A 25,630-nucleotide genomic window follows, 5' to 3' on the forward strand; every position below is an offset into this window, starting at 1 on the left:
TAAAGATTTTATTTATTTATTTGAGACAGAGAGAATGAGAGAGAGAGAGAGAGCACATGAGAGGGGGGAGGGGCAGAGGGAGAAGCAGACCCCCCGCCAAGCAGGGAGCCCGATGCGGGACTCGATCCCGGGACTCCAGGATCATGACCTGAGCCGAAGGCAGTCGCTTAACCAACTGAGCCACCCAGGCGCCCAGATCTCTTGATCTCTTGATCTCTGCTCAGGTCATGGTCTCAGGGTCGTGAGTTCAAGCCCCTTGTTTGTTGTTGTTGTTTTAAGTAGGCTCCACACCCAGCCTTAAAAAAAAGAAAAAAAAACTTCCTTGCTCACATGAAAATGTTAACTTTGTAGAATTGAAATTCCAGATGACCTGAGAAATCATACAGGGGAATAGAAGGTTCTGGTTAATGAAATGGTTCTGATGGGAAATCACTGGATGGATTATACTTGTCCACATGGCAAACTTAGAATCATTCTTCAAAACCCTGTTCAGAATTCATCTATAAACCCCTAGATCTGTAAAGCTTTTCATGATCCCCCTTCTTGGAAAGAAGTAACCATTTCTTTTATTCTACAAGCACAACAGGACCTTATATACACTTCTATGGCCGTATATGTCACTGTCTAGTGTAACTATGTTTGCACATTGCTATTCTCCACTAGATCAGAAACTCACTGGGTGGGGTGCCTGGGTGGCTCAGTCGTGTTAAGCGTCTGTCTTCGGCTCAGGTCATAGCCCCAGGGTCCTGGGATCAAGCCCCACATCAGGCTCCCTGCTCGGCAGGAAGCCTGCTTCTCCCTCACCCGCTGCCCCCTGCTTGTGTTCCCTCTCGCTACGTCTCTCTCTGTCAAATAAATAAAATCTTTACACCCAGTGAGTTGTGTTTTTTTTTTAAGAGAGTGTAACTTACCTGTGCAGTCTGATCACATGTCTAAATGGCTGGATATAGTCGTACTAATTGAATGAATATATGAATGAGTGAGGATTCTGTTCTAGTCAGGTGGCATCAGTCAGATAAACGGCATTTTGTGGGTATTTTCTGAGACATCCTGCAGTTAACAAAATTTAAAGCATCACCCTGTCATGAAAAATGTACCTAAAATATTGTTACAATAAATTAAGAATGAATGATGAAAAAGACAGGCTGAGTATCTATTTCTTCCAGGATTCCTCATACCAACTGAGTGTTCAGTCTGTGGGACCCCTGATTTAAGGGACTGGATCTGAAATTCCACAGAAACCTGTTCCACATTAGCCCATCAGCTGCTGTTAAATTCCTTCCCTGGGCTCTTGAAATCCACAGAAGGCTCAGATATCACAGATATTTGAGCATTATACGTATGTGATAGATTGTGAACATATTCCTCAATTTCTAATTTTAAAGTCTTTGTATTAAGAGAGGCTGATGACTGAAAGAGATGATTTTAGAACTGAAAGCAACCTCTTCATTTTACTGATTAGGAAACCAAGCCTCCTGAGAGATGGGCAGTTTTCTTTAGTGGAAGGAGCCCTAGAATCGAAGTCAAATAGATCACGTCTTGGCTCTGGGGCTCAAATCACAGCCTCTTACTGGCTGTGTGATCATAAGCAACTTACTTAAGTGTTTGGAAGATCAGTTTTCTCATTTGTAAAGTTTGGTTAAAAATCCATCTCGGTGGGTCATGACAAGGGATTACCGAGGTAAGCTGCACCGGAGTACCAACCGTAATGTCTACACAGAGCAAATCCTCAGCGATCTTTAGTCTCTGCCCTTCCTCGCCCGAATCATGCTCCTCACGGCAAGAGTAGGACTTAGAGGTATTCCTTGAGGCGTCGTTAGGATGGGTTGTGGTTGCCAGTTTACTTGACAGGACTCGCGCACGTCAAGGACACTCTGCAAAGGAGCCGTTACGTCGGTGTTTGATACAAGAGTCAGGATTTGGTACTTTAAAAACAATCTCCCTTCTGTGTTCCATGTTTTATTCCTTGTTGCTTTTTTCCCTTTCTTTGAACTGAGAATTACGGCACCCTCCCAGTCAACCATCAACTATAATTTAAGTTTGTATAATTGTGTGAATTAGCAAGGTCATTTCTATAAAGCCTTAGGAACTCAGAGTAAAGTATATAAACGTTTTGGGAAAATCAGACCCATGTAGCGTAATCAGCCTTCAATTTTTAAAAATCACATTCTGAAATAATAAGTGAAATATCTGTGCTAAATTGAAGGGGTTGGGACTGGAAGTGAACTAAGCATTTTGAGCATGAGGTGTTAGTCTTACTTATGCGCTTCGGTCGTCCTGAGACGCGAGTCAGGTGGGAGAAGCAGCAGTTTGCTTTCTCTGCTCATTCCCTGGAGTTCATCTGTCATTTGCAGACACAACTTATTTTTCTCTCTCTTCCCTGTAAAGGCAGAAACCTGTGGGTTCTTGTCGTGGGGCGCTCCCCAAAGGAGCACAGAATTGGGATTCCAGAGTTCAAATACGTGGCCAACATGCACGGAGACGAGGTATGTATGCGGCTTGAGTATCGGAAAGGTCACCAGACACGCTTCCCCTCCGGTCTCTCGAGCTCCGTGTAAATGCTAAGGAAGCAGCATAAATCGTACCAAAAAATCTGGAAAGGTCTTGCAGCGAGGCCTTCTGGGAGAATTGAAGGAACCAGGGTCCAACAACCACCAGGGTCAGTGCCCCGGGAGGCTCCCCGGAGCTCGTTTTGTGCCGGGACTGGAAAAACAGCAGCGCCGAGCCCTCACGGCCGGCCGAGGCCCTGAAGCCCGCCCTGGGCTGCTGTTTCCCACCTCCTGGGGGACATGCAGGTGGCCCAGCTACGGAGCTCTAGTATATTTGAATTCAAAACAATCAGAAGATCCCAGAGAGCTATCCAAACTCCTGCTATCTGACTTTTTGAAGCTTTTGTCACCTTGTCTTAATCTTCTACTCAGCGTTTTCAATATTGAAGTTGACGGGCAATCAAGCTTACAGTTCTCTCACTCAACAAATGCTCTTAAGTTTTGTAATGTCTTGCCTCTTTTCCAACGTATCAGAGATAAACTCTCCTTTTGTTTTGTTTGATGTCATGATATTTATTTTGTTTTGTCCGTTACCCTCTTACTCCCTCCCCCACTTGGCAGTCATTCCCCTCAGGCCTTTGAGGGCGCTCCTGTCCGTCTCTTACCGCGCTTCCTCAGAGGATTTGGGGAATGTGACAGTTGCGGTATTTTCTGTTCCCAGGACCCCATACGCCTGGGCAGTGAAGTGGAAGGGAAAGACCGTTCCCAGTCGTCACAGTCAGGAAAATTTACATAGCAATGTGTGTAGCGCCCTCTAAAACATGCTTACCTTTAAGGAGCGTCGAAGTCAAGGCATGTGCAACCCACTGCCTCGTGAAGACACATGGGAGTTGGCAGCAGTGTGGGTGGCGGGCTCTCTTCCGACGCTGGGCTTCCTGTCCTGGCTTAGCCCTCCCCAAGCCCAGGCTCCGTAGGAGCAGGTCCACCTCTCAGGACGCACGCAGCCCGACCTGTCCTGCTGGGAGGACAGGACTTCTTGCAGTGGGAGCAAGGTGCAGACCCTGGCCTCTAAGAAAGGCGTAGGCCTTTGGACCTGATCTGTGAGCGGATGGAAGGTCAGTCCCCCCGTGACTTTGCTGAGTGTGATCGCGCTGTACCTGTCAGATTTGATGTCGCTGGGAGTCTGACCAGCGTTGGTGTGATAACAACACAACTGATCACCGCAGATGGCAGCCCAGACCTCCCCCTTGCTATGTCGTCTGTGGATCCAGGTCCATGGAGTCCATCTTTAGTAAGAGACATACAGCACTCGTTAACTACAGTAGTTTACTTACTGAATTCCTGGCACTTCGGGGGTTCCAGCATGGTGCTCAGAAATAACCCTCCGAACTGAAACTTTGGAAGAGAAGCCAGAGTCCTTTCCCTCCCTCACCTCTGAGTTGGCTTCTTTCTAAGATGCGCTTTCCCAAACTTCTGGCCTTTTGCTGTCCGGGTAGGTAATGTATCCCATCAAATCGGGGCTCTCTAGTTCACCCTGATTCTTTGACGAATGCCAGGGACTGAGATCAAGAAAGGGTGAAGTCCCAGTGCACCTTGGGGCGGGGACCTGAGGCCCTGTGATCCCCCGTGTGTCCCCCATGTGTCCCCACCGGTGGCAGTGTCCGGGCTCTGTGGGCCACTGAGGAACTTATCCTGAATGTGAGATCTTGTGCCTTCTGCCCTCCTGGTGCTGCGAGGAGCTGGGGACAGTGATGGCTTCGCTCAGGAGCAGAGGAGTGTGTTTGAGTAGAGGGTCCAACCACCTGACCCAGCCTTCTTGCTCTCTCAGATCTTTTGGAATTGAAAGAGCATTTTCGAGAACCCACTATAAAATGCTACATAGCTAACATTTTAGGGCACTGGTTCTCACCTTCTTTAGGTAGATGCCTTGCTATTCCGCCACAGACTCTGGGTGCTGACCTCAGGGTGTATGGATCTTCTAGGAGTCTGTGGGCCTCGTGTGGAGAACCCCACAGGGGACATCTGTGCACGGAGTGGCCTGCTGGACAGAAGTGATCACACTGTTTTTAAAATGTTTCCTCTCTTACCTGGACCCCACCCCACAGAGGTGTGTGTGTTTCCCACACTGAATACATGGCTAGATGGCAGTGAGCATCCCCAGCATTAGGAAGACCCAGTTCTGCTGATCATACCTGCTATTTTCCCCCATGAATTTTTGCCTTACGTCCTTGTACCTTGTTTTAGAATCAGGTCTTTTTTAAATTAAAGATAATCTGTTGTTGTTATTGTAAAATCAATCATGTACATCTCAGAAAAAAACATAAACCAACAACAACAACATTGTATATTGACCTTCCAAAAATTAGTAGTTAATTCCTTACTATTTATCCACCTAGGTGTTTGTGTGTGCATGTGTGCACTTCTATTAAATGAGCTATGCTGATTTACTATTTGTAACATTTAAGTTAATACTAGCCACCCTTTCATGTTAATACAAGTTTATCCTGTCTTTATCTTCTACCCCACTTTCTGGTTTCTCAAATGTCCCCCAGATTGTCTACATCAGGATCCAGTCCAGGACCATGCATCACATGTGGTCCATTCCCTTGAATCTTTTGTTCTAGCATTTAAAGGATCTTTTCGTGACTCTAGACTTAATAAAGAGACCTGATCAATTAGTTATCTGTCCTGCAGAATGTCCTACATTCTGGATTTTTTGCTTCCTTGTGCCTCTAGTCCCTCTGGTTCCTTCCAACCGGAAGCTAAATGTAAAGGTTTGCTGTATTTAGGTGAAACATTTTTTGGCTAATAGACCCTTAGGAATCATGGAGATGGATTAATTTGGCCGATGCTGGAGGGTTTGCAAAAACTTTGGGTAGCAAAATCAACTTAAAATGACCCCTTTGCAGGCAGGTATTTTATAAAAGAAGTGATATTAAACCTCCTCTTGTATAATATTTTTCTTGTCTCCCTTCACCCTGCTGTTGGCTCATGTCCTTCCAATGACACTGGCTCACGGTGCCTCGTTGATCAGACTGGCAAGTTACTTTCTCCACAGTGCTTTACAAGCACGTAATAACACGAGCCAACATTAATGAGCATGGGCTACACTAAGTGCTTGGTGGGGGTATGTGCTTGGTCGTAGGCTGTCTGAATCCCAGCCCAAGCGCCGGGCCTTACCCAGCTATGGGTCTGCCTCCTTGACTCTCTCTGCTGCCTGCTAAGTGTTCTGTTTGTACTCTTTTCATTTTGACGTAGAGATCTATGATCTGTTTGGATGGATACCTAATGGTGCCTGTCGATGAGAAGATTTGGTCTTATTCATCATGTAAAAAAGTGGCAAGCTCTTAGAGTAACGCTGGATATAAATCCAAGTCCGTTTTTTCTACTGCCTGCCTCCCCCTCCTTGATTGCTGTGCAATCACACGGGGTAGCTAACAGCACCCTTTGAGAAGCCTTTGCCACCTGGTGTTCATGCCCTTTCCAGAACAACGTGAGAGGAGTGTTTCTGAGTTTCTACCTTTCTCATTTTCCTAAGACTAGCAGGTGTTTTCCTAGTTCGTCTGGGCCCTCCGTGTGCACACACACTGACATGTCGCCTTGTAGAAGCCTCGATCCTAGTTTTAACGTATGCAGGTGCCTAGTCGGTGGTACAGACACAGCTGAAGTCTAGTGCTTGTTTCTCCTTGGAAGGGGTGATGCCGACACATGCTGAGTGGGGGGCTCCCTACCGTTCCCTTCCTCCACCAGTACTGACAGTGTTTGAGAATGGGGTCTTTGTCCCCTGTGCCCTCCTCCTGCTCGTGGCTGGCTTTGTAGTAAGCTATAACCAATAATCTACCAGGCCCCAAAACTGGGAACATCTTAATACCTTCAGCCTCAATGTGGACAGGAGAGAAGCCTGGGAAAATCACTCCTTGTTCCTTCCTCAAGGCCTCCTCGCACTGTTTTGTGCCTGTCTCCTATCCCATGGTTTTTAAACTTTGTAGAAAAAGAAAATCTTCGCTAATCTCTAGATTGTTAAGACATCTCTAATTCCTCTCTAATGGAAATACTGAAGTGAGGCATGACTATGTGCTGAGAAAGTTGAGTGCCAGTAGTTTTAAGCTAATCCAGTAATAGGCAAAGGAGAGGTTACAGGCTGGGTTCACAAGGTTCCCTTGACCTCAGGGCCATGGTCTTAAGTAGTATGGGGGTAGGTATTCAATATGTGCTTGTTATGCTTAACTGAATTGCCAATTTGGATTCTTTTTTTCCCCCCTAAGCTCCTATTACTTAAACATCAGTAAATTACTTTTACTATGATGGGTTAATCAGGTAGACTTTTTTTTTTTTTTTTAAGATTTTTATTTATTTGACAGAGAGAGAGAGAGCACAAGCAGGGGGAGCGGCAGACAGAGGGAGAGGGAGAAGCAGACTCCCCGCTGAGCAGGGAGCCCCATGTGGGACTTGATCCCAGGACCCCGAGATCATGACCTGAGCTGAAGGCAGACACTTAACCGACTGAGCCACACAGGTGCCCCTCAGTAGACTTTTGAAATATCCACATCACCTTAGAATTTCACATTTGGGTGGCATTAATTTATTGTGTTCTAGATATATAAGTTGAAAGCAGAAACATTCCCTGGATAACAGTGGCCATATTTTTCAATCTAAAAATAAAGGATAATGGATAAATGATTTTCACACCCCTTCTAGACATATAAGAGACAACTTATGAGATGTAGTTTATATGCTGTTTGTATTTAAAGGGCATTTTAATGGTTTATATGAACACTAAGACATAATATCTGAATTTTGCCCATGCTGGAAAATCTGGGATGTGTAGTCAACATGCAGTACAAGTTCCAAATGTACTAAAAAAACAAAGCTTGTCCTTCCAGATGCCATTTGCCAAGTTCTATTTTCCACCATTATCACAGATGATAGCAAAATGTCCTCAGTTATGCAGTGTGGCTTTAGATCATTAATTTTTTCCTTTTGGAGCTAGAATTAATCTTTATTCCAAGTGAAGTGTCGGATTCTTTTAAGCATGTATTAAATTTCTCCTGTAATTGTGCTTTTTCTCTTCATCTCCCCTTTTGGTAAGGCTGGGCTAGGGCAACCAGATATCCTGAGTCCTTGGCAGGATCAGAATTGTTAGCCCCCACCCCTGGAAAAGTGGTTCAATGTTGAAAATGGTTCAAAGGAAATAACTTGATCTTTTTTTTTTTTTTTAAGATTTTATTTATTTGACAGAGAGACAGCGAGAGCAGGAACACAAGCAGGGGGAGTGGGAGAGGGAGAAGCAGGCTTCCCGCCAAGCAGGGAGTCCGATGCGGGGCTCGATCCCAGGACCCGGGGATCATGACCTGAGCCGAAGGCAGACACTTAATGACTGAGCCACCCAGGTGCCTCTAATTTGATCATTTGTACATCTGCCCTCATTAAGCAGCTTAAGTCCTCATGTTTTCAGAAATTTCCTTAGAATAGTCTTGACCTTGTAATGGATTTGTCAACAGTAATCAGCAATCATTTATTGAGTATATGATAGCCCCAGAGCTGGGCACGATACCAGCGCTACAGAGGAAGCCCGTTAGGATCCCTGCCCCCAAGGCTTAGACGATGGAGGGGGGGGGGCGGGGTGGTCAGTCAAGGTCAGTCAAGGTCAGCCGGGCCATTGTGAATGTATGTGGGCGGTATTAGGAGAAACACAAGCGTGCAGAGTTCTGGGACCACATGCGTAGGTCATGGCACCCAGACTTTGGGAGCCCAGGGAAAAGTCTGCTAGATAACGTAATATTTAGGCTGATATTTGAAGAAGGACTTAAGGAGGCAATCAGACAAATGAATTAAATCGGTAATACACCATTTGGGGAGCCCCAGAGGTCACAGGCTTTTCTTCCACCGAGCAGCTGCATGACAGTGTAGCATTTTAAAACAGATTCCGTCATTGGGATAGCTGGGTTTTGTTGTCTTTCTTTCTCTCTCACTCTCACAGATTACCTAGTAATTGTAGACTCTTTAAAAATTTTTTTCCACTGTTAAAAAAACATTCTTTGAAGAGCTAGAACACTCTTTTTTTTTTTTTTTTCAAGATTTTATTTATTTATTTGACAGAGACAGAGATAGCGCGAGCAGGAACACAAGCAGCGGGAGTGGGAGAGGGAGAAGCAGGCTTCCCGCCGAGCAGGGAGCCCGATGTGGGACTTGATCCCAGGACCCTGGGATCATGACCTGAGCCGAAGGCAGACGCCTAACGACTGAGCACCCAGGCACCCTAGAACACTCATTTTTATCTCTCTAGCAAATTCCACCTTAATTGTAAACTAAAACTGATGGAGAATTTATTTTCTGCTTTCTGGGTTATTGCCATTTTAACTGGCAGATGAATGATCAGTGAAAGGCTCCCGAAACTGGTGTGTTCATCCAGCCTTTCAGTCTCTTCATGAGGGATTCTCATATTAAGTCTACATCCTCCCAGAGAGGAAGTGAGCGTGCTAAATGGAAAGCTGATTAAGCTATTGGGATTGCTTTGACCGTGTTCTTTTTTAAAATTTGGACTCTCTGGGATTTCATATTCAAAGACTTAGTTTTAAAGAAGGGAGGTTTATGCATAAAACATGAATGAGTGCTTGAAACATTTATATTAAGGTTGGGAAGAATTAATTTGAATAATATTTGGCATAAATCTGCTGTTAGGAAGACAGCAAAATATAGCCCAACAAAAAGAGAGGATTTTTAACTCCCTGAAATTTTAGCTGTTTAACCTCAGCAGTTTTTAAATTATCTGACTCTTAATTGGTTCTTTACCATATTTCCAAGATTTTTTACTTATCCTCCGCAGTTAAGGACATGTGATTTGTTTTGGAATATGGAGACAAACAGAAAATACCTTGGTTCTACATTTATTGACTTGAAAGAATCATGATTTTTATTGGTTTCGTAAAAATAATAAAGGTTTTCTTTAAAAAGTGACACCGGAAAAATGAATAAAAATCATTCAGAATACTATCACTCAGAAATAACCATCATTAATATTTGCCACACATCATTCTAGACATCTATGGATTTCTGTAGTAAGAGAATGAGAAGGATTAAAAGGATACAAAATAAAATGGGTGCCATATTCTGTTACCCTTTAAATAAGTATGAGATTTCATTTTACTTGGACAGGATAAACTGAAGTGAAACTAAAATAATCGGTGAACTTGATAAATATTTTCTCAAAATAAGAAATTACCAGATGATTCTTCCAAAGTCAAGAAAAAAATGAGGGAAAACTTGGAAATTGTAATCATTGAAAATATATAGTTTTTAGCTCTTGATAGAGTCTTCTAACCCCTTGCTATGAACACTTATCTCCCCCAGCCCCCACCCTCTGTTAATGATAAACATTAACTTTTCCATTCTGTTCTGTACCTGTTCTCCCACAGTTCCTCAGTCTCATTCTACAGCCTAATCACAGCTTCTTGACTCCTCTTTGTTTTCATTTGCTTTGAGTTGGTTGAATGTCTTTGCCAACTCACGTCTTGAGTTGTGGCATGCTTGAGATTGTTCAGTTGAGATAGTTGAGGGAAAGGCACATCTTGAGCCCCATGGGGATTCTGGTGCGGCTCCTCTGTCCTTGACTGGGGACTCACATGGGCCTCGGGTTCTTCCTGATTCGTCCCTCTAACTGAACCAACTGCCCGACAGTCCCAACCAACATTTAGAAATTTCAGGAGCTGCAGGTGACTCTTGGTCACTGCCTCCTCCCCAACCCCTTGGCACAATGCTCCTTAAATCACTGCACTTTCCACGTGTAAATTAGCTTTTCACAAATGAGAGTCACTGCAGCTCCTCCACTGGCCAGCAAGTAGCTCATGAGGCTGCTTCCAGAGTGCTTGAGCTCCCAAAACAGACGCTTGGAAACCTTGTGTGTGGCTCACTTGCCTTTTTTGGTTATCTGTAAAGACTTTTTCAAGCCGACAATTTTTTTTTTTTTTTTAAGATTTTATTTATTTGAGATAGAGAGCATGAGCAGGGGGCAGAGGCAGAGGGAGAGGCAAACTCCCTGCTGAGCAGGGAGCCTGATGTGAGGCTCCATCACAGGATCGTGACCTGAGCTGAAGGCAGACACTTAACCCACTGAGCCACCCAGGCGCCCCACAAGCTGACAATTTTGACTGTAAAAACAAAAATCAAGGTAGTAGAAGATGGAAATAAGTAGGAAAAAAAAAATTGAAGTCAGAATTGAATATATTTCCACTCTGAAATTGATGGCTACCTGTGAATACGTAATTGACATATTCCAAGTTTTCTTAGTCCCTATTTCAATTATTCCATGTTCATTAGGATAACAAATTCATCAAATGTGGTTTCTTTCCTTGCCAGTGGGGCATAAAGTGAGAAATTACCATTCAAGGATTGCTCACCCGTCGTCACAGCAGTGAATTCATATGGTGGAGCTGTAACTGGAAACTCCTGCCCTGCTCACTGCCTACCATAGTAGTACCTCTGCAGGCAGCCCTTAAGCAGCCGCTGCCCTAGATTTCCCGGGGACTGACCCTCAGCAGCATCTGACCGTCCGTGAGAGGCCAGCATTCCTTACTCAGAAGCAGATTCCCTGAACCCAGGATTATAGAGACAAGCTGAGATAGCCTAGTCAGATCTTTCTATAATAAGGTTGAGGTGTGAATTACTTTTTTTTAATAATAATAATAAAAAAATAGTCCTTACCATTGAGGATTATAAAACGAGATCTCTCATAGGTCTCCAGTTTCCCAGTCACTGGTGATACATAAGATAATTGTGGGTGGAGATGACCATTTTTATTTTCATAGTCCTGCTTTTTAAACAGTGTACATTAGAAACCTGTCTAGCAAAATGGTAATGACACAAAGGTTTTCATTCTCCTGTAAGTAAAAAGTGAGCCGATTTAAAGAAAATATAAATGAGCAGTCGTATAGATAATGTGCAGATATGGCAAAAAAAAAATGAGAATGATGTGCAAATGACTCAAGTTTCGGCAACACGAGAATGTGGCAATCGGAAATACGCAGATAGGGCAAACATTGCACAAGGGTGCAAGAGGGAAATTTGGAAATAGGGATATTAAAGTCTGAAACCTATTTAAGTTGTGCTCGTTACAAGCCTGAATTTTCCCCTATCAAAATCGACACCTGTCTACCGTGTCTGACGCAGTGGGTGTCCCCCCGCCGTCCCCCGAGACGCGCACGCTCGCGGAGCCGCGCTCCCGGGCCCTCCCGAGCGCCGCCTCTGCCCTTCCAGTCCGGGAAGTACTTTGGAAGGGAAACAAATTGGAAGCATAATGAGCAGAACCTTTATCCCACCTAATTCATTTTTTTTATTGAAAAGTACATTCTTCACATATGGGTACTTTAAAAAAAAAAACTTTCTAAGTAATTTTCGCTGAGAGTTTTCAGCGCGCTGGCGACTGATTGCCACTTGCCAGAGCCCCCATGTGTTTGAGAAATCGTGGTCTCACAACTGGTTTTGGTTTCAAATACCAAACTGTAGCAGAACCCCTCGTGGGGGGATTTGTGCTTTAGGGACTATTTTCCTCTGACCTAATAATATCCCGTTTTGTCTTTAACACACACAGACTGTCGGGCGGGAGCTCCTTCTCCACTTAATTGAACATCTCGTAACCAATGATGGAAAAGACTTTGAAATCACAAATTTAATCCGCAGCACCCGGATACACTTCCTGCCTTCCATGAACCCAGATGGATTTGAAGCGGTCATGAAGCCCGACTGTTTTTACAGTAATGGAAGGTGAGGATGGGCTCCTCTCTTCAGAACAACAACAAGGCCCCCATCAGACAGTACCCCCGGGGCCTTGTTAGTGAACCAGCTCAGCCTGGGTCATGTCACTGCCATGCTGAAAACTCTTCAGGCTGCCACTGCTTTGAGGACGAAAAGTAAAATCCCAAAGAAGGCTGCTTTACTCCCGTGCCCGCCCTACCGCTCGCGCTCGCTCACCCTGCCCCAGCCCCTCGGGGTCTCCTCCATCTCCTGGACCGACCTGGTTCTCTCTCGCCTCAGGCACTGGACACACCTCACTTCCCGCTCCTCGCCCCTCTCACTGCCAAACAGTGTTTCCTCAGAGACTCCCTCCAGGACCTGTCCTCTATTAGGCCCCTGGTTCATACCACCTGTCACTTTACCTTCACGGCACAAATTTTAAGGTCTGATTTTTTGTTCAGTGTCTCTCTCCACACAGATCTGTAAGCTACCCTGGGGGCAGGAATCCTGTCACCCATGTTGCTCACTGTTAAATCTCCAGGGCCCAGCTGGGCCATCAGTAATTACCAGTTAGTTTATTAAGCCAGTGCAAGAACTAACCACAAAAGAAGAGGGAGTCAGGGCGCTCGGGTGGCTCAGTCGGTTAAGTGTCTGACTCTTGATTTCGGCTCAGGTCATGATCTCGGGGTCGTGAGATGGAGCTCTGGGTCGGGCTCTGTGCTCAGCGGGGAGTCTGCTTCTCTCTCTCTGTCCCTCCCCCCATTTGTGCGCTCTCTCTCTAAAAAAGCTGTTAAAAAAGAAGAGGGAGTCTTGTATTTCTGATTTAAACAGTTTATTTTGTTGCAATGTGCCTCAGGAAGTTTAGAATTTCTCAAATGTCTAACATACATTTATATTTGGGCAAACATGTTTGCTTTTACCAAAAATAAATAAAATCTCACCATTGATTCCCTTCAACTTTAGGTTTTTCTAGTGTATTTAAACATGGCCAGTCCACTTTCCAGAAGTACATTTGTATAAATAGTGTGTTCCTGTTGTTTGTTATCAGTTGCTATGTAACAAACCATCCCCAAATTTAGGGATTCATACCCTTTTTATTTACTCTCAATTCTGTAAGTCAGGAATTTGGACAAGCCAGAGCAAGGCTGGCCAATCTCTGTACCATCCTGTCTGGAGCCTCAGCTCGGGCTGGCTGAGACCACCAGCCTGGGACATGTCTGGGGTCTCAATTCTGGCTGTCACCTGGGTTCCTCATTTCTCCAGGCAGACTCTCCACGGGGTTAGCACCGGAGTCTCAGGTTTCCCAGAGGGAGTGTTCCAAGAGCAAAAGCCCCGAAATGCAAACACTCATCAAACCCCTGCTTACAGCACAACAGCTACGATCCCCCTGGTAAGAGCCAGTCACACGGGAGGGGCTGCGGAGTGCGTGAATGCCAGGGGCGGCCCTCCGAGGCTACTCAGGCGACCATCCACTTTCCCTGTGCTCACATTTGGAAGAACACCTAGAGCCCAAACCAAAGGGATACACACTGCATGAGTCCACTTCCTCACATACCATCAGTAAACCCAAAAATATTCTTTCTTTTAAAGGGAAAATAATAACTACTATGACCTGAATAGAAATTTCCCCGATGCTTTTGAATTTAATAACGTGTCAAGGCAGCCTGAGACTGTGGCTGTCATGGAGTGGCTGAAAACAGAGACGTTTGTCCTCTCTGCAAACCTCCACGGCGGCGCCCTGGTGGCCAGTTACCCGTTTGACAACGGTGTTCCAGGTGAGCAAACAGCGGCCCGGCCTGGCTTCCTGAGCCCGGAGCGGGACTGCAGAGTCAGCCTCCGGAGGGGAACAAGTCTGCCCTCTGCCCTTTGCGGCCAGGGGTGGAAGAGCCTCGTTTTCTCACCTCTGAGCCACTCTTCCTACAATTTATAGACCGTAGATGGGCACGGTGGCCGACCTGGCGACCCCCAGGATTATTTGAGATTCATCGGGAAAATAGTAGAATCGGGTTAGAATACCCCACAAGAGGCAACGTGCCTGAAAGTAAATAAAACCGGAACAACTTACCTTTCTCTGCTAATCATAGGAGCAATCATTTGACTCCTCTTAAAACTCCATGGGATGAGGACTTAAAAACGAGCGCAGTGCCTTTATTTAACCCCTACAGTATGTAAGGAAAGCTTACCCCCCCTCCAGAAATGAGTGAGAGTGACTAAGAGGCTATTCACCTTGTAAGCCGATACAGGAGGAGTTGGAATATGCATCTAGTTTGTCTCATGTGGTATCACCCTGTGTCTGCTCATTAGAAACGAGGAGAAAGGGTAAGGGGAGCCCTCGTGGAAGTGGACACGTGTCCCTCTGGGAAAGCAGGGTCTTTGCCTGTGATGCGGTGGCGTGTTTTCTAATACGGCGCCATGCGTTTCCGAGTACTTGTACTCCGACACTAACAGAAAGGTCTTGGTTTGTTTTTCACACACAGCGACGGGGACGTTACACTCCCGTAGCTTAACCCCTGACGACGATGTTTTTCAACACCTTGCACATACCTACGCTTCAAGAAATCCCACCATGAAGAAAGGAGACCAGTGTAAAAACAAAATGAACTTTCCTAACGGAATCACAAATGGCTACTCCTGGTATCCACTCAAAGGTCAGTTTCTCTTCCCTTCTAGCATTCTCCTATTGCCTTCATCCAGAGGTGCCACTGTCTTTTGTTGACCCCAGCAGGTGTCCAGATTTGTTTGGCACGGTGCCATCCTTTAGTCGTGTCTCTGTCAGCTCATGGCCCAGAAGCACTGGGGGGTGACGGCCCGAGAGCTGCTCAGATGCTCGCTCAGCGTTTGCCTACGATGAGCCAGGAACTTTGCCAAGAAAGCTGAACAGGACACAGCCCCTACCCTCGGGCTTAATAGGGAAGAGCAGCACGCAAGTAAATAACTGTGGTGGCAGTGTAATTAGAATAAAAATGGGAGGTTTGGAAAAGGTAGTGTGCCCAAGAGGTAGAAAGCCAGAGTACAACAAGGAGTGGAGAAGCCCCTGGAGAAATGTAATGTTTATGTCGCATCGACCAGGGACCCCTGCTAATCCAGCTACTTAGGGCCACGTGCCAGGGGGATCCAAATATCGCCAGATTGCCCAGTTTGTAAAACAAGCTGAACTTGTACGTGAGGTGTCATGATTTTTAAAGCCACTTTGCAAGCTGAACAAGAACACTTTTCCAGCTAGATACGAGGTTGGGGGGGGGGAGGGTCCAGTTTTCTGCCCTTGGACCAGGACGGCCGGGTGAGGGAACGGGTAAGGAGACTGCCATGTAGGGGTCACGGGATGGGGGGGGAGGGGGCTGTTCTTGTAAAAGGAATCACGTAAGCAAGCCCAGGGGCGTAGGAGAACTCGGGCTTGTCGGGGGCCTGAGCAAGCGGGAGGGCCCTAGGGCGGAAGAGTGGCGGGGACTGGGCCTCGGTGGTGGCAGGTGCCCCCTGTGAGACTGGTTCGCCCGACCCTGCCCGCAGCGAGCTGGAGGCTGCGTTGCGGCACGCGGGCCCCTTTCCCAGTTGTCACTGGGAGGCCCAGGCTGTGCCGTCCTGTTGCAGAAGCTGGTACTTTCCGCTCTCTGCCAGCTTCCCAGGGGCTGTAAGCAGCAGGGCCAGCTAGACACCACAGCATCCCACACTCCTCTCTGTTGTCCCCGATACAGCTCCCGCCCCAGGCCCACGCCCGCTCCTCACTCTTCGCAGGCAGCCGAGGGCTCCCTCCTGCCCCAGGGCAGAGCTGTCCCTCATGGCCTTCTGTAACCTTCAAGGCAGATCCAGATGTGTGGGGAATGAGCCAGGAAGCTAACGTGGCTGTCGGGAAGCAGCGCACCCTGAGAAGAAAGGCAGGCAGAGCCCGCTACTTTGAGGAGCTTAGAGCATTCCGGCTCGGTCTGGAGGTCTTGTCCACCAGGCCCGAGTCGCATTAGCCAGAGCTGCACACCCCACGCTTAGCAGTCCCACTCCTGCGCGCTTCGTACGCCTGTTCTGCCGTTTCGGTTCTTTCTGCCTGACAGCCATCCAACCCAGGACTTTGGTTTTCTTTCTTTCTTCCTTTTCTTTCATTTCTTGGTGAAAACAAGGTCAGAGAGAAATACAAAACTTAGAAGGCGAATAAATACAAAGGACAGAGGAATTCTTCCTGCCAGAATCTAGACCTACATAGATATTACTTAATATAAATATTTTGATATATTTTGACTATTTTCTTAGCATGAGGTTTTTTTCTAATTCAGTACTTCCCAAATACCCTGATAGAATTGAGAATACATATTTTATTAGGCAGATATCAAGTATAACAAATTAAAATCTGGCAGAAAGTACTTCCTTCAAAGTTACCATATTTCATCAAATCCAAGATGCCACTGATTATAAAATACACTGTACCACTAAGGAAGAAACAAAAATGTTCCTGGCCAATCTAATGACAATGGTGTTTTTCAGCCATCAAGTTTAAGACCCCTCCCAATTCAGAGATTTTAAAATATGAAAAGTTTTGCATTTGAGAAAATACAAAATGGGACTATAGTCCTTTGAAAATAGGGTCTCCGGAGGTGAGAACTGGGAGGTGAGCATGGGCACTGGCGGCCTCAGAAGGGGGCGTGGGTCCCTTCTGTCCCGAGAGCCGGCCCCGGCCCCCCCTCTTTCATCCCCGAAGCAGCTCGGTGTCACGGGCAGAAGCACAGGGCCTTGAGCAGGACAGTCTGCGCTGGGCTCTGCACCCACGTGCATGTTACTTACCCTCTGGGATTGTCTCCTTGTCTCTGAGACGGGGGGGGAGGGGTCACTGCCATGACAGGCTCTTCAAATGGTTCCCCAGTCATAGCAAACGCTCGCTGAACATTAGCCATTATTCTCCCAGTGAGTGTACTTAGCTTTACATTATTTATGAATGGTTTGTAAACAATTTTTTAGAAGTATCGTTCCATATCTGTTTAGAATGTAATTTACAGAAGAAATGTACACTGATGAATCCTTTTTGTAATGTATGATTGACAAAAAAGGACTGACCCTTCCCCTCCCCTTCGGCTGCACAGTTGAACTTAGGCCTGCTCTGATCCAGTTACCCATATGGGAGTATTTAGGACTGCCTGTTCATGCCTGGGTGATAAAACGTCAAGCCCTGAGTTTATATGCTAATATGTCAAATTCATCTTTTCCTGTTTACGTGTACTTTCCTTACAGCTGATTCACTTGTCCCCAAGGTACAGGATACTTGACTCCATTCCAATTTTAGACCTTAAAAAATTAAATATGTTTGTGTTTAGGTGGAATGCAAGACTACAACTACATCTGGGCCCAGTGTTTTGAAATTACTTTGGAGCTGTCATGCTGTAAATATCCTCATGAGGAGAAGCTTCCATTCTTCTGGAATAAAAACAAGGCCTCATTGATTGAATATATAAAACAGATTCACCTAGGTTTGTAAGATTTTTTTATTAATTCCTGTTAACACAAAACATAGCATCTAGCAAAACCTTTGGGTTGAGAGAATGCAAGCCCCTATTTGTTTTCCTGGTACAGCCTCATTTTGAGTACCAGAACTAATGATTAAGAATTTTCTCTGCATGAATATCTGCAGCACATGAGAAATGCAGTGCCCATCAGTTCATAGAAGAGAAAGCGTGATGTGTGTTACTTTAATATGGGGGTGGAAAATCCAGAGTACTTCGAATTTTTCATGTGGAAATCTCGTAAAAGATCCAGGAAAACAAGTTATTACTCTGTTAAATCATTCCCCATCTAGGAAATGCCCAGTTTGCTTATCACTTGTCACACAATGTCATAGATCCAGAGAACACCGGACATGCCATTTTGCCTTTTTCTTAGTACTGGGATGCTGACCTAGCACCATTAGCTTCAAACCCCTCACATCCTGCAACTCTGCCAAATGACCTACATGGTCCTGGCAGTCTTCCCAGGCTGGTCTTCTGACAGCTGTCTAGCCTTTAGCTCAGGTGGACAGACTAACCGGGCAAGAGTGATAGTTCTCAAACCTGGACAGCAGACTCTCTGGAGGGCTGCTGAAGACACAGATTGCCAGGCCCCAGCCCCGGAGTTTGATTTAGTGCATCTTGAATGGTGCATCTTTCTCAAGGAGATGCTGGTGCTGCTGGTCCAGGGACCACGCTCTGAAAACCACTGTAGCAGAGAAACTCAGTGCTTGTAATGGTGACGGAGTCATGCGGTTTAAGCTTCTTTAGCTAGGCTGTGTCTCTGTGGGCGGGGAGTGGAAGGCTCTCTGCATTGCCAGGGTTTAAGTTCTTTCTCTCCCTTCAGAAGGGCTTCAGAAGGGCTTCAGAAATTGGCACAGTAGTTAGACTACTACGTCACGCTGAAGTAGGTGTGGGTTTGTGTCAATGAGGGTTGCATCACAGGCCTGCTGCATAACTGCACAATTCCTGCAATTACCCCAAAGCTTTCCACCTGCTAGAGCGATGGAGGGAAGAGTCAGACGCACAGGGGGTCCAGGGCTGAGTGCAAGGATAATTAAGAGCTTCCCTTGGCCCCATATATGCCCCTGCCCCCTCTCATCCCTCTCCCCCCAACCTCCAGCACCACCCCCCACAGCACAGGTGCACAAAGATTATTGGTGAATTCACAGGGCTGAGACATGTATGAAGTAGGCTGATTCCCTGTGATAAGGGATGTTAAAGAAATCTTTTTTCATCAGCATCTTAGCATTTACTAAGATTATTGGGTCCTCTCTTAATATTCTGGTATTTTGCTACTAGATTTTCCTCATGAGGCACATAGTAATTTAGCCTTTCTATTGTATTTCCTTATTTAGTATTACTCTGCCTATTGTTAAATTTCTCCATCAGCATCAACATGGGAGTGCAGCTGAATAAGAAATATGCTCCACAGAACTGCACTACTCTTTTTGGAATTTCAATCTAGCTGTAAAGGTTATTTTCCAAGCACTGAATTAAGGTGGGCTCTGAAGTGTCATGCTGGCCTAATAATGCCCGTGAAGGAGCTTTGTAAACTGTTAAGTAACATGCACATTGTAGCATGACTATTACTAATTTGGAGGGCTTACAAGTCCATAGGTTTTGTAAAGAATATTCATCTGCCTATCCCTATAATCAAGTATGCACAACCTACTTAAAAATATATATATATAAGCACATCAACCCTGCCCCCTTGTGGTTTAAGACAGAGGCTTTTTTTTTTTTTTTCCTAATTTAATGAAACCCAATTTCAAAACACTAATAGTGTGGTTATTGTCACTTGATAGGTTCTCTCCATTTCAGTGTGTAGGAGGAAGCCAAAGACTGTCTTTGCTTGGGGATGATGGGAGCAAACCTTCTTACTGGTTTTGCTGTGGTTTAACGAAAGTACTGATATTTATCAAGCAGTGTTGCGTTCAGTGGCTTAGTTTCACCACTTGCTAAGATGTATCTGAGACTTGGACCCATCTGGAAGTCTCTGGCTTACCTTCTCTGGGAAGGAAAGGCCTGGAAGGTGGTACATATCATTTCCATTTTACAGGTGATGAAACTGAGTCTGGGAATGTTTAGTGACCTGGGATTTACACTGAGCCTGACTGGTATCTATCTGTACTTACCTAATGTGTCAGAAGACCTCCTAAGAAGGGCATGATGGGAATCTCTCTTCAAAGAATAATGCCACCGATACCCAATGAATAAATGCATAATTGGGTTACTAAGTCATGACTGATGTTTATAGTTGGGTCCCAGCTAAAGATCAAAAGGATACATACCAAGTAGTAGGAATAAATATAAATGAAACTTTTAGAAGAGGCAGAAGGACAAATTACCTGAAACTAGAGGTTCACAGCTGCTATCTGTTGAATATGTGAGAAGGAAATACGGCATTTAGTAATTTCTTCTCTGGGGGGGGAAAAATGAAGAGTCAAGAATTAGGAAAGTGAAAGGCAACTTGGGTCAAGCAGAGGTTTGCTTAATGTTCAAGACAAAGATTTTGTTGCTAAGTGTCAAAATTTTGTATTTCATTTTAAACTTTTCTGAGGGAACTATAATTATGCCGCGTTATCTTTCTGCTCCAGTAAATAATTACTAAGTAAAATGTTCTGGGAATAGTTCAGGGTCATTTTTTCCTTGTGGCTCCTTCTCATGTCATTAAGATGATATGTCACTGAGTGAACACACTGGAAGGTAAAGTGTAACATTTAAAATGACTTTTTCTTAACTGTACTCCTGAAATTTTGAGGTGAGGGGTATGGTGTCAGGGTCAGTGGGGGCCCTGGAGACTAGTGTGGCTTTACAGCCAGGCTCTAGGAGCTTAAGGTTATTTAATAACCCAGAGCCTTAGTCTCCTCATCTGTAAAAGTGTGACGGTATTGCCTACGTGATAGAGTTGATGTGAGTATTCAGTGAGAACATGCACGTTAAGCATTTGCCATAGAGCCTGAAATATACTAACAATAAATGTTCACTCCTGTTATTAGTAGTAAGACACCATTAACCAATCCCATGATTCCAAGCAATCTTGTGATTATAATTGTTTCCCATCTAGTTTGACCATGAGACAGAACTATTGAGGCCCTTGCATAGGTAAGTATCTTATTGTAAATTAATACACTGGCATTTTTTTTTTTTTTGAGTAATCTCTACACCCAACGTGGGGCTTGAACTCATGACCCCGAGATCAAGAGTCACATGCTCCACTGCCTGGGCCAGCCAGGCGCCCCCACCTCCCCTGCTTTTTGTAAATACACTGGCATTTTTTAGTTTAGGATTTAGTGGAATCTACCGAGGACAATGTTGTAGTAGTTTGGTGACTGAGTAAGCAACTTGGAAAAGACAGGAATGGATTTAGGTTGTCGTCTGTGTTCTCTCATTTTGATACTAGGTGCCAGAAATGGAACATTTGACAATCAACAAATTTAGCCTATAAATCTGATTGTTAGCTTGACTGTATTTTAAGTTACATCAAAAATAAGTTTACCAAGTTCTGGTTCAAGATGGCAATGTAGGAGGATCCTGAATTCATCCCCTCCCCCAGACACACCGAATCTATAGCTACATATGGAAACCCAAAAACTACCTAAGCCGTTCCTACATATTGGGCGAATGAGAATAAACCTATATTGCAACGAGTAGGAGAGGTTGAGACACGATCCTGCCATACACCCCATCCCTGTTGCAGCAACCCACATTGAAGGAACTCACAACTCCAAACTTCTCCCTGAGCAGCAAAAGGTTTGAACCCCACATCTGGCACCCCAACTTTTAAAAGCTACCCAAGAAACAATCCCTGAAAACACCTAGCTTTGAAAGCCATGGGGCTTGCATCCACAAGACCCTCAAACTGGGAGATAGTTCTTAAAGGGTCCGCACAGGTGCACCTGGCTGCCTGCCAGGGCCCAGTGCAGAGCCAGCCAACTGAAAGATGCCCAGTTTTTCTGTGAAAACAGCCCATTTGCTGGTCTTCAAGCTTTGACCTGAGGGGCAGGCATCTAATTTAACACACATCTAGGGGTCTACTGAAATACTCTCCAAAGATGGAGGCTGGCAGACACCATGTTTGCACGCTCCCTCCCTCCCGGTCACCAGTCTCTCCCAAAAGGGAATCTATGCATGCATCCGGTGTCCCAGTTTTGGGGGCCACCATCCAGGGGATACCGCTTAGTAGCTCTGGTAGCCAGTGGCTCCAACAGGACACTAGCAAACAGTTCTTAACTGGCTCTCATCCCAGGGCTCAGTGTAAAGGGAACAGGGAGACCCATCCATCCCCCAGTCTGTCTTCCCCTGAAAGAGATTTATTTGCATCCTTTAAAAGCCTCTGCCTAAGGGTCTGGAATACAATCAGCCTGAATCTAGGTACTGATAGGTCTTGGCACAACCTCAACTACTGGGAACTACTTAGACAATCAGGTTTGAGAAACAACCAAGAGCTAGGGCAGAGTTGAATGATAAGGTTCATCTACAAAAGACCACTCCTCCGGGACTGGAAGATGTGGGTGTTTTACCTAATGTATAGAAACCAACACAGAGTCAAAGAAAATGAAGAAACAGAGCAATATATTCCAAACAAAAAAATAAGGTAAAGCCTCAAAAAAGACCTTACTGAAACAGAGATAAGTGATTTACCTGATAAAGAGTTCAAATAATGACCATAAACATGCTCACTGAGCTCAGGAGAACAATGCATGAACAAAATGAGAATTTCAACAAAGAGGTATTACAAGACACCACCAAACAGAAGTCACACAGCTGAAGAATACAGTAATAGAACTGAAAAATACAACAGACTGAACATCAGACTAGATGAAGCAGAAAAATCAGTGAACTTGAAAACGGCATTGGAACTAATCCAATCAGAGCAACAAAAGGAAAAGAATGAAATAGAGTGGAGATAGCTCTAGGGATTTATGGGACAACATCAGGCATACCAACATTCGCATTATAGGGGTCCCAGAAGGAGGAGAGAGAAAGGGACAGAAAACTTAGTGAATAATGGCTGAAGAGTTCCCTAACCTGGGGAAGGAAAGAGACCTCCAGATCCAGGAGGGCCGGAGAGTACCAAATAAGATGAACTCAGACCCACACCAAGACACATATTATAATCAAAGTGTCAGACAGTTGAAGACAGGGAATCTGAAAAGTAGCAAGAGAAAAACAACTTGTTACATACAAGGGAATCCCCATAATATTATCAGCAGATTTTTTCAGCAGAAACTTTGCAAGCCAGAACGGAGTGGCACAGTATATTCAAAGTGCTGAAAGAAAGAACCACCAACCAAGAATATCTGGCAAAGCTGTCCTTCAGAATTGAAAGAGAAAGGATTTTCTAGACAAGCAAAAATTAAGGAGTTCATCGCCACAGCCTTACAAGAAAGGTTAAAGGAACTTCTTTAGGCTGAAATGAAAGGGTACTAAGTAGTAACACAAAAACTCACTGGTAAAGGTAAATCTTTAATAAAATTCAAAAGAGTCTAATGTAAAGATAGTGGTTAATCACTTACAAAACTATTATGAAGGTTAAAAGACAAAGTAGCAAAAATAATTGTAACTACAATATTTGTTAATGGATACACAAGATAACAAGATGTAAAATATGGGCAGGAGGGAGTAAACATGCAAAGGTTTAGAATGCAATCATATTATAAACTTAAAATAGACTGTTACAGTTTTATGTAAGTGTCAAGGTAACCACAAAGCAAAAACCTATACATAAAACAAGATGAAGGAATCTAAGCATACCACTATAGAAAACCAACAGATCGCAAAGGAAGAGAACAACAAAGGAATTACAAACCAGCCCGAAAGCAATTATCAAAATGGCAGTAAGTACATACCTATCAGTAATTACTTTAAATGTAAATGGACTAAATTCTCCAATAAAAAGACAGAGTGGCTGGATCAATTTAAAAAAAAAAGTAAAAATAAACCATAAGACCCATCTATGTATGTTTCCTGCAGGAGACTCACTTCAGATACTAGGACACACACAGACTGAAAGTGAAGAGGTGGAAAAGATATTCCATGCAAATGGAAACCAAAAGAAAGGTGGGATAGCTATACTTATATCAGACAAAACAGACCTTAAGACAAAGACTAATAAGAAACAAGGTTATTATAGAATTATGAAGGAGTCAATCCAACAAAATGATCTAACATAGGAGCACTTAACTATATAAAGCAAATATTAACAGACCTAAAGGGGAAAATAGCAATATAATAACAGTAAGGGGCTTTAATATATCACTTTCACCAATGGATAGGTCATCCAGACAGAAAATGGTACTTAACATATATGGAGCATTCCATCCAACAGCAGCAGAATACACATTTTCTTCAAGTGCACATGGAACAAATTTACAAAGCCTGGGGCACCTGGGTGGCTCAGTCATTAAGCATCTGCCCTCAGCTCGGGTCATGATCCCAGGGTCCTGGGATTGAGCCCCATGTCAGACTCCCTGCTCAGTGGGAAGACTCTTCTCCCTCTCCCTCTGCCTGCTGCTCTGCCTACTTGTGCTCATGATCTGTCAAATAAATAAAATCTTATCAGCTATCTTTTCCAACCTCGGTGGTATAAAACTAGAAATCAGTTACTAGAAGAAAATTGGAAAATTCACAAATATTCAGAGATGAAACAACATGCTACTGCACAACCAGTAGGTCAAAAGAGAAATCAAAATCTTGAAATGAATGAAATGAAAATACAACATCCCAAAACTTACAGGATGCAACAAAAGCAGTTCTAAGAGAGAAGTTCAGAGGGATAAATGCCTACAATTAAACAGAGATCTCATAGAATTGTTGAATCACTATATTGTACACCTGAATCTAATAAAACGCTGTTAACTACACTGGAATTAAAATTAAAAAAAAAAAAATCTCAAACAACCTAACTTTACACCTCAATGAACTAAAAAAAGAACAAAATAAGCCCAAAGTTAGGAGAAGGAAGAAACAAAGAACAGTAATAAATGAAATAGAAACTAAAAAGACAATAGAAAAAAAAAACAACTGAGCTGGTTATTTGAAAAGATAAACCTTTAGCTAGACTCACCAAGAAAAAAAGAGCAAGAACTCAAAATCTGAAATGAAAGAGATGTTGCAACTGATACCACAGAAATGCAAAGGATCATAAAAGACTAAACAATTATACACCAAAAAAGTGGACAACCTAGATGATAGTTAAATCCATAGAAGCATACACCTACCAAGACTGAATCATGAAAAAAAAAAATCTGAACAGACCTTTTACCAGTAAGGAGATTTTTGGATTGTTTTTGATTACTAATTCAAATAAAAGCCCAAGACTAGATGGCTTCATTGGTGAATTTTACCATTTAAAGAAGAATTAATACCAGTCCTCAAACCCTTCCAAAAAACAGAAAAGAACGCTCTCAAACTCACTTTACAAGGCCAGCATTACCCTGATAGCAAAACCATGACACTACAAGAAAATTACAAGCCAATATCCCTGATGAACATAGATGCAAAAATCCTCCAACCAAGTATTAGCAAATCAACTTCAACAATACATTAAAAGGACCTTCCTTGATCTAGTGGGATTTATTCCATGGATGCAAGGATGGCTCGACATCTGCAAAATCAGCGTAATATACCACATTAACAAAATGAAAGATAAAAATAATATGATCATCCCAATAGATGCAGAAAAAAACCATTTAACAAAATTTAACATCCATTTATAAAAATTAAACAAGAAAAAATCTTGAACTATGTTAACTAGATATATTGTGATCATTTCACAAATAAATCATTATGTTGTACATCTGAAACTAATGCTATATGACAATTATATCTCAATTTTTTGGGAAGGTTTACCTTCCCTTAAATACTTTATTATTACTATTATTATCATCATCATCCAAACAGCTTAATAAATATTGGGCATATTTTTCTTAAATAACTACAAGAATT

The 25,630-nt window shown here is 43.9% G+C and overlaps 1 protein-coding gene across 2 annotated transcripts in view; it reads left to right on the plus strand.

Moving 5' to 3' along the window:
* CPM (carboxypeptidase M) overlaps nucleotides 1-25,630 on the plus strand; it is a 67,400-nt gene that overhangs the window by 39,168 nt on the left and 2,602 nt on the right. For both annotated transcript variants that reach the window (XM_032420246.1, XM_032420245.1), the window contains exons 3-7: nucleotides 2,389-2,486; nucleotides 12,076-12,248; nucleotides 13,809-13,993; nucleotides 14,696-14,866; nucleotides 17,513-17,665. In XM_032420246.1, coding sequence (XP_032276137.1) covers nucleotides 2,389-2,486; nucleotides 12,076-12,248; nucleotides 13,809-13,993; nucleotides 14,696-14,866; nucleotides 17,513-17,665 — 780 coding nt within the window. The remainder of the gene's footprint in view (nucleotides 1-2,388; nucleotides 2,487-12,075; nucleotides 12,249-13,808; nucleotides 13,994-14,695; nucleotides 14,867-17,512; nucleotides 17,666-25,630) is intronic.

Source organism: Phoca vitulina, unplaced genomic scaffold, assembly GCF_004348235.1.
Source record: "Phoca vitulina isolate PV1807 unplaced genomic scaffold, GSC_HSeal_1.0 scaffold23, whole genome shotgun sequence".
Lineage (NCBI taxonomy): Eukaryota > Metazoa > Chordata > Mammalia > Carnivora > Phocidae > Phoca > Phoca vitulina.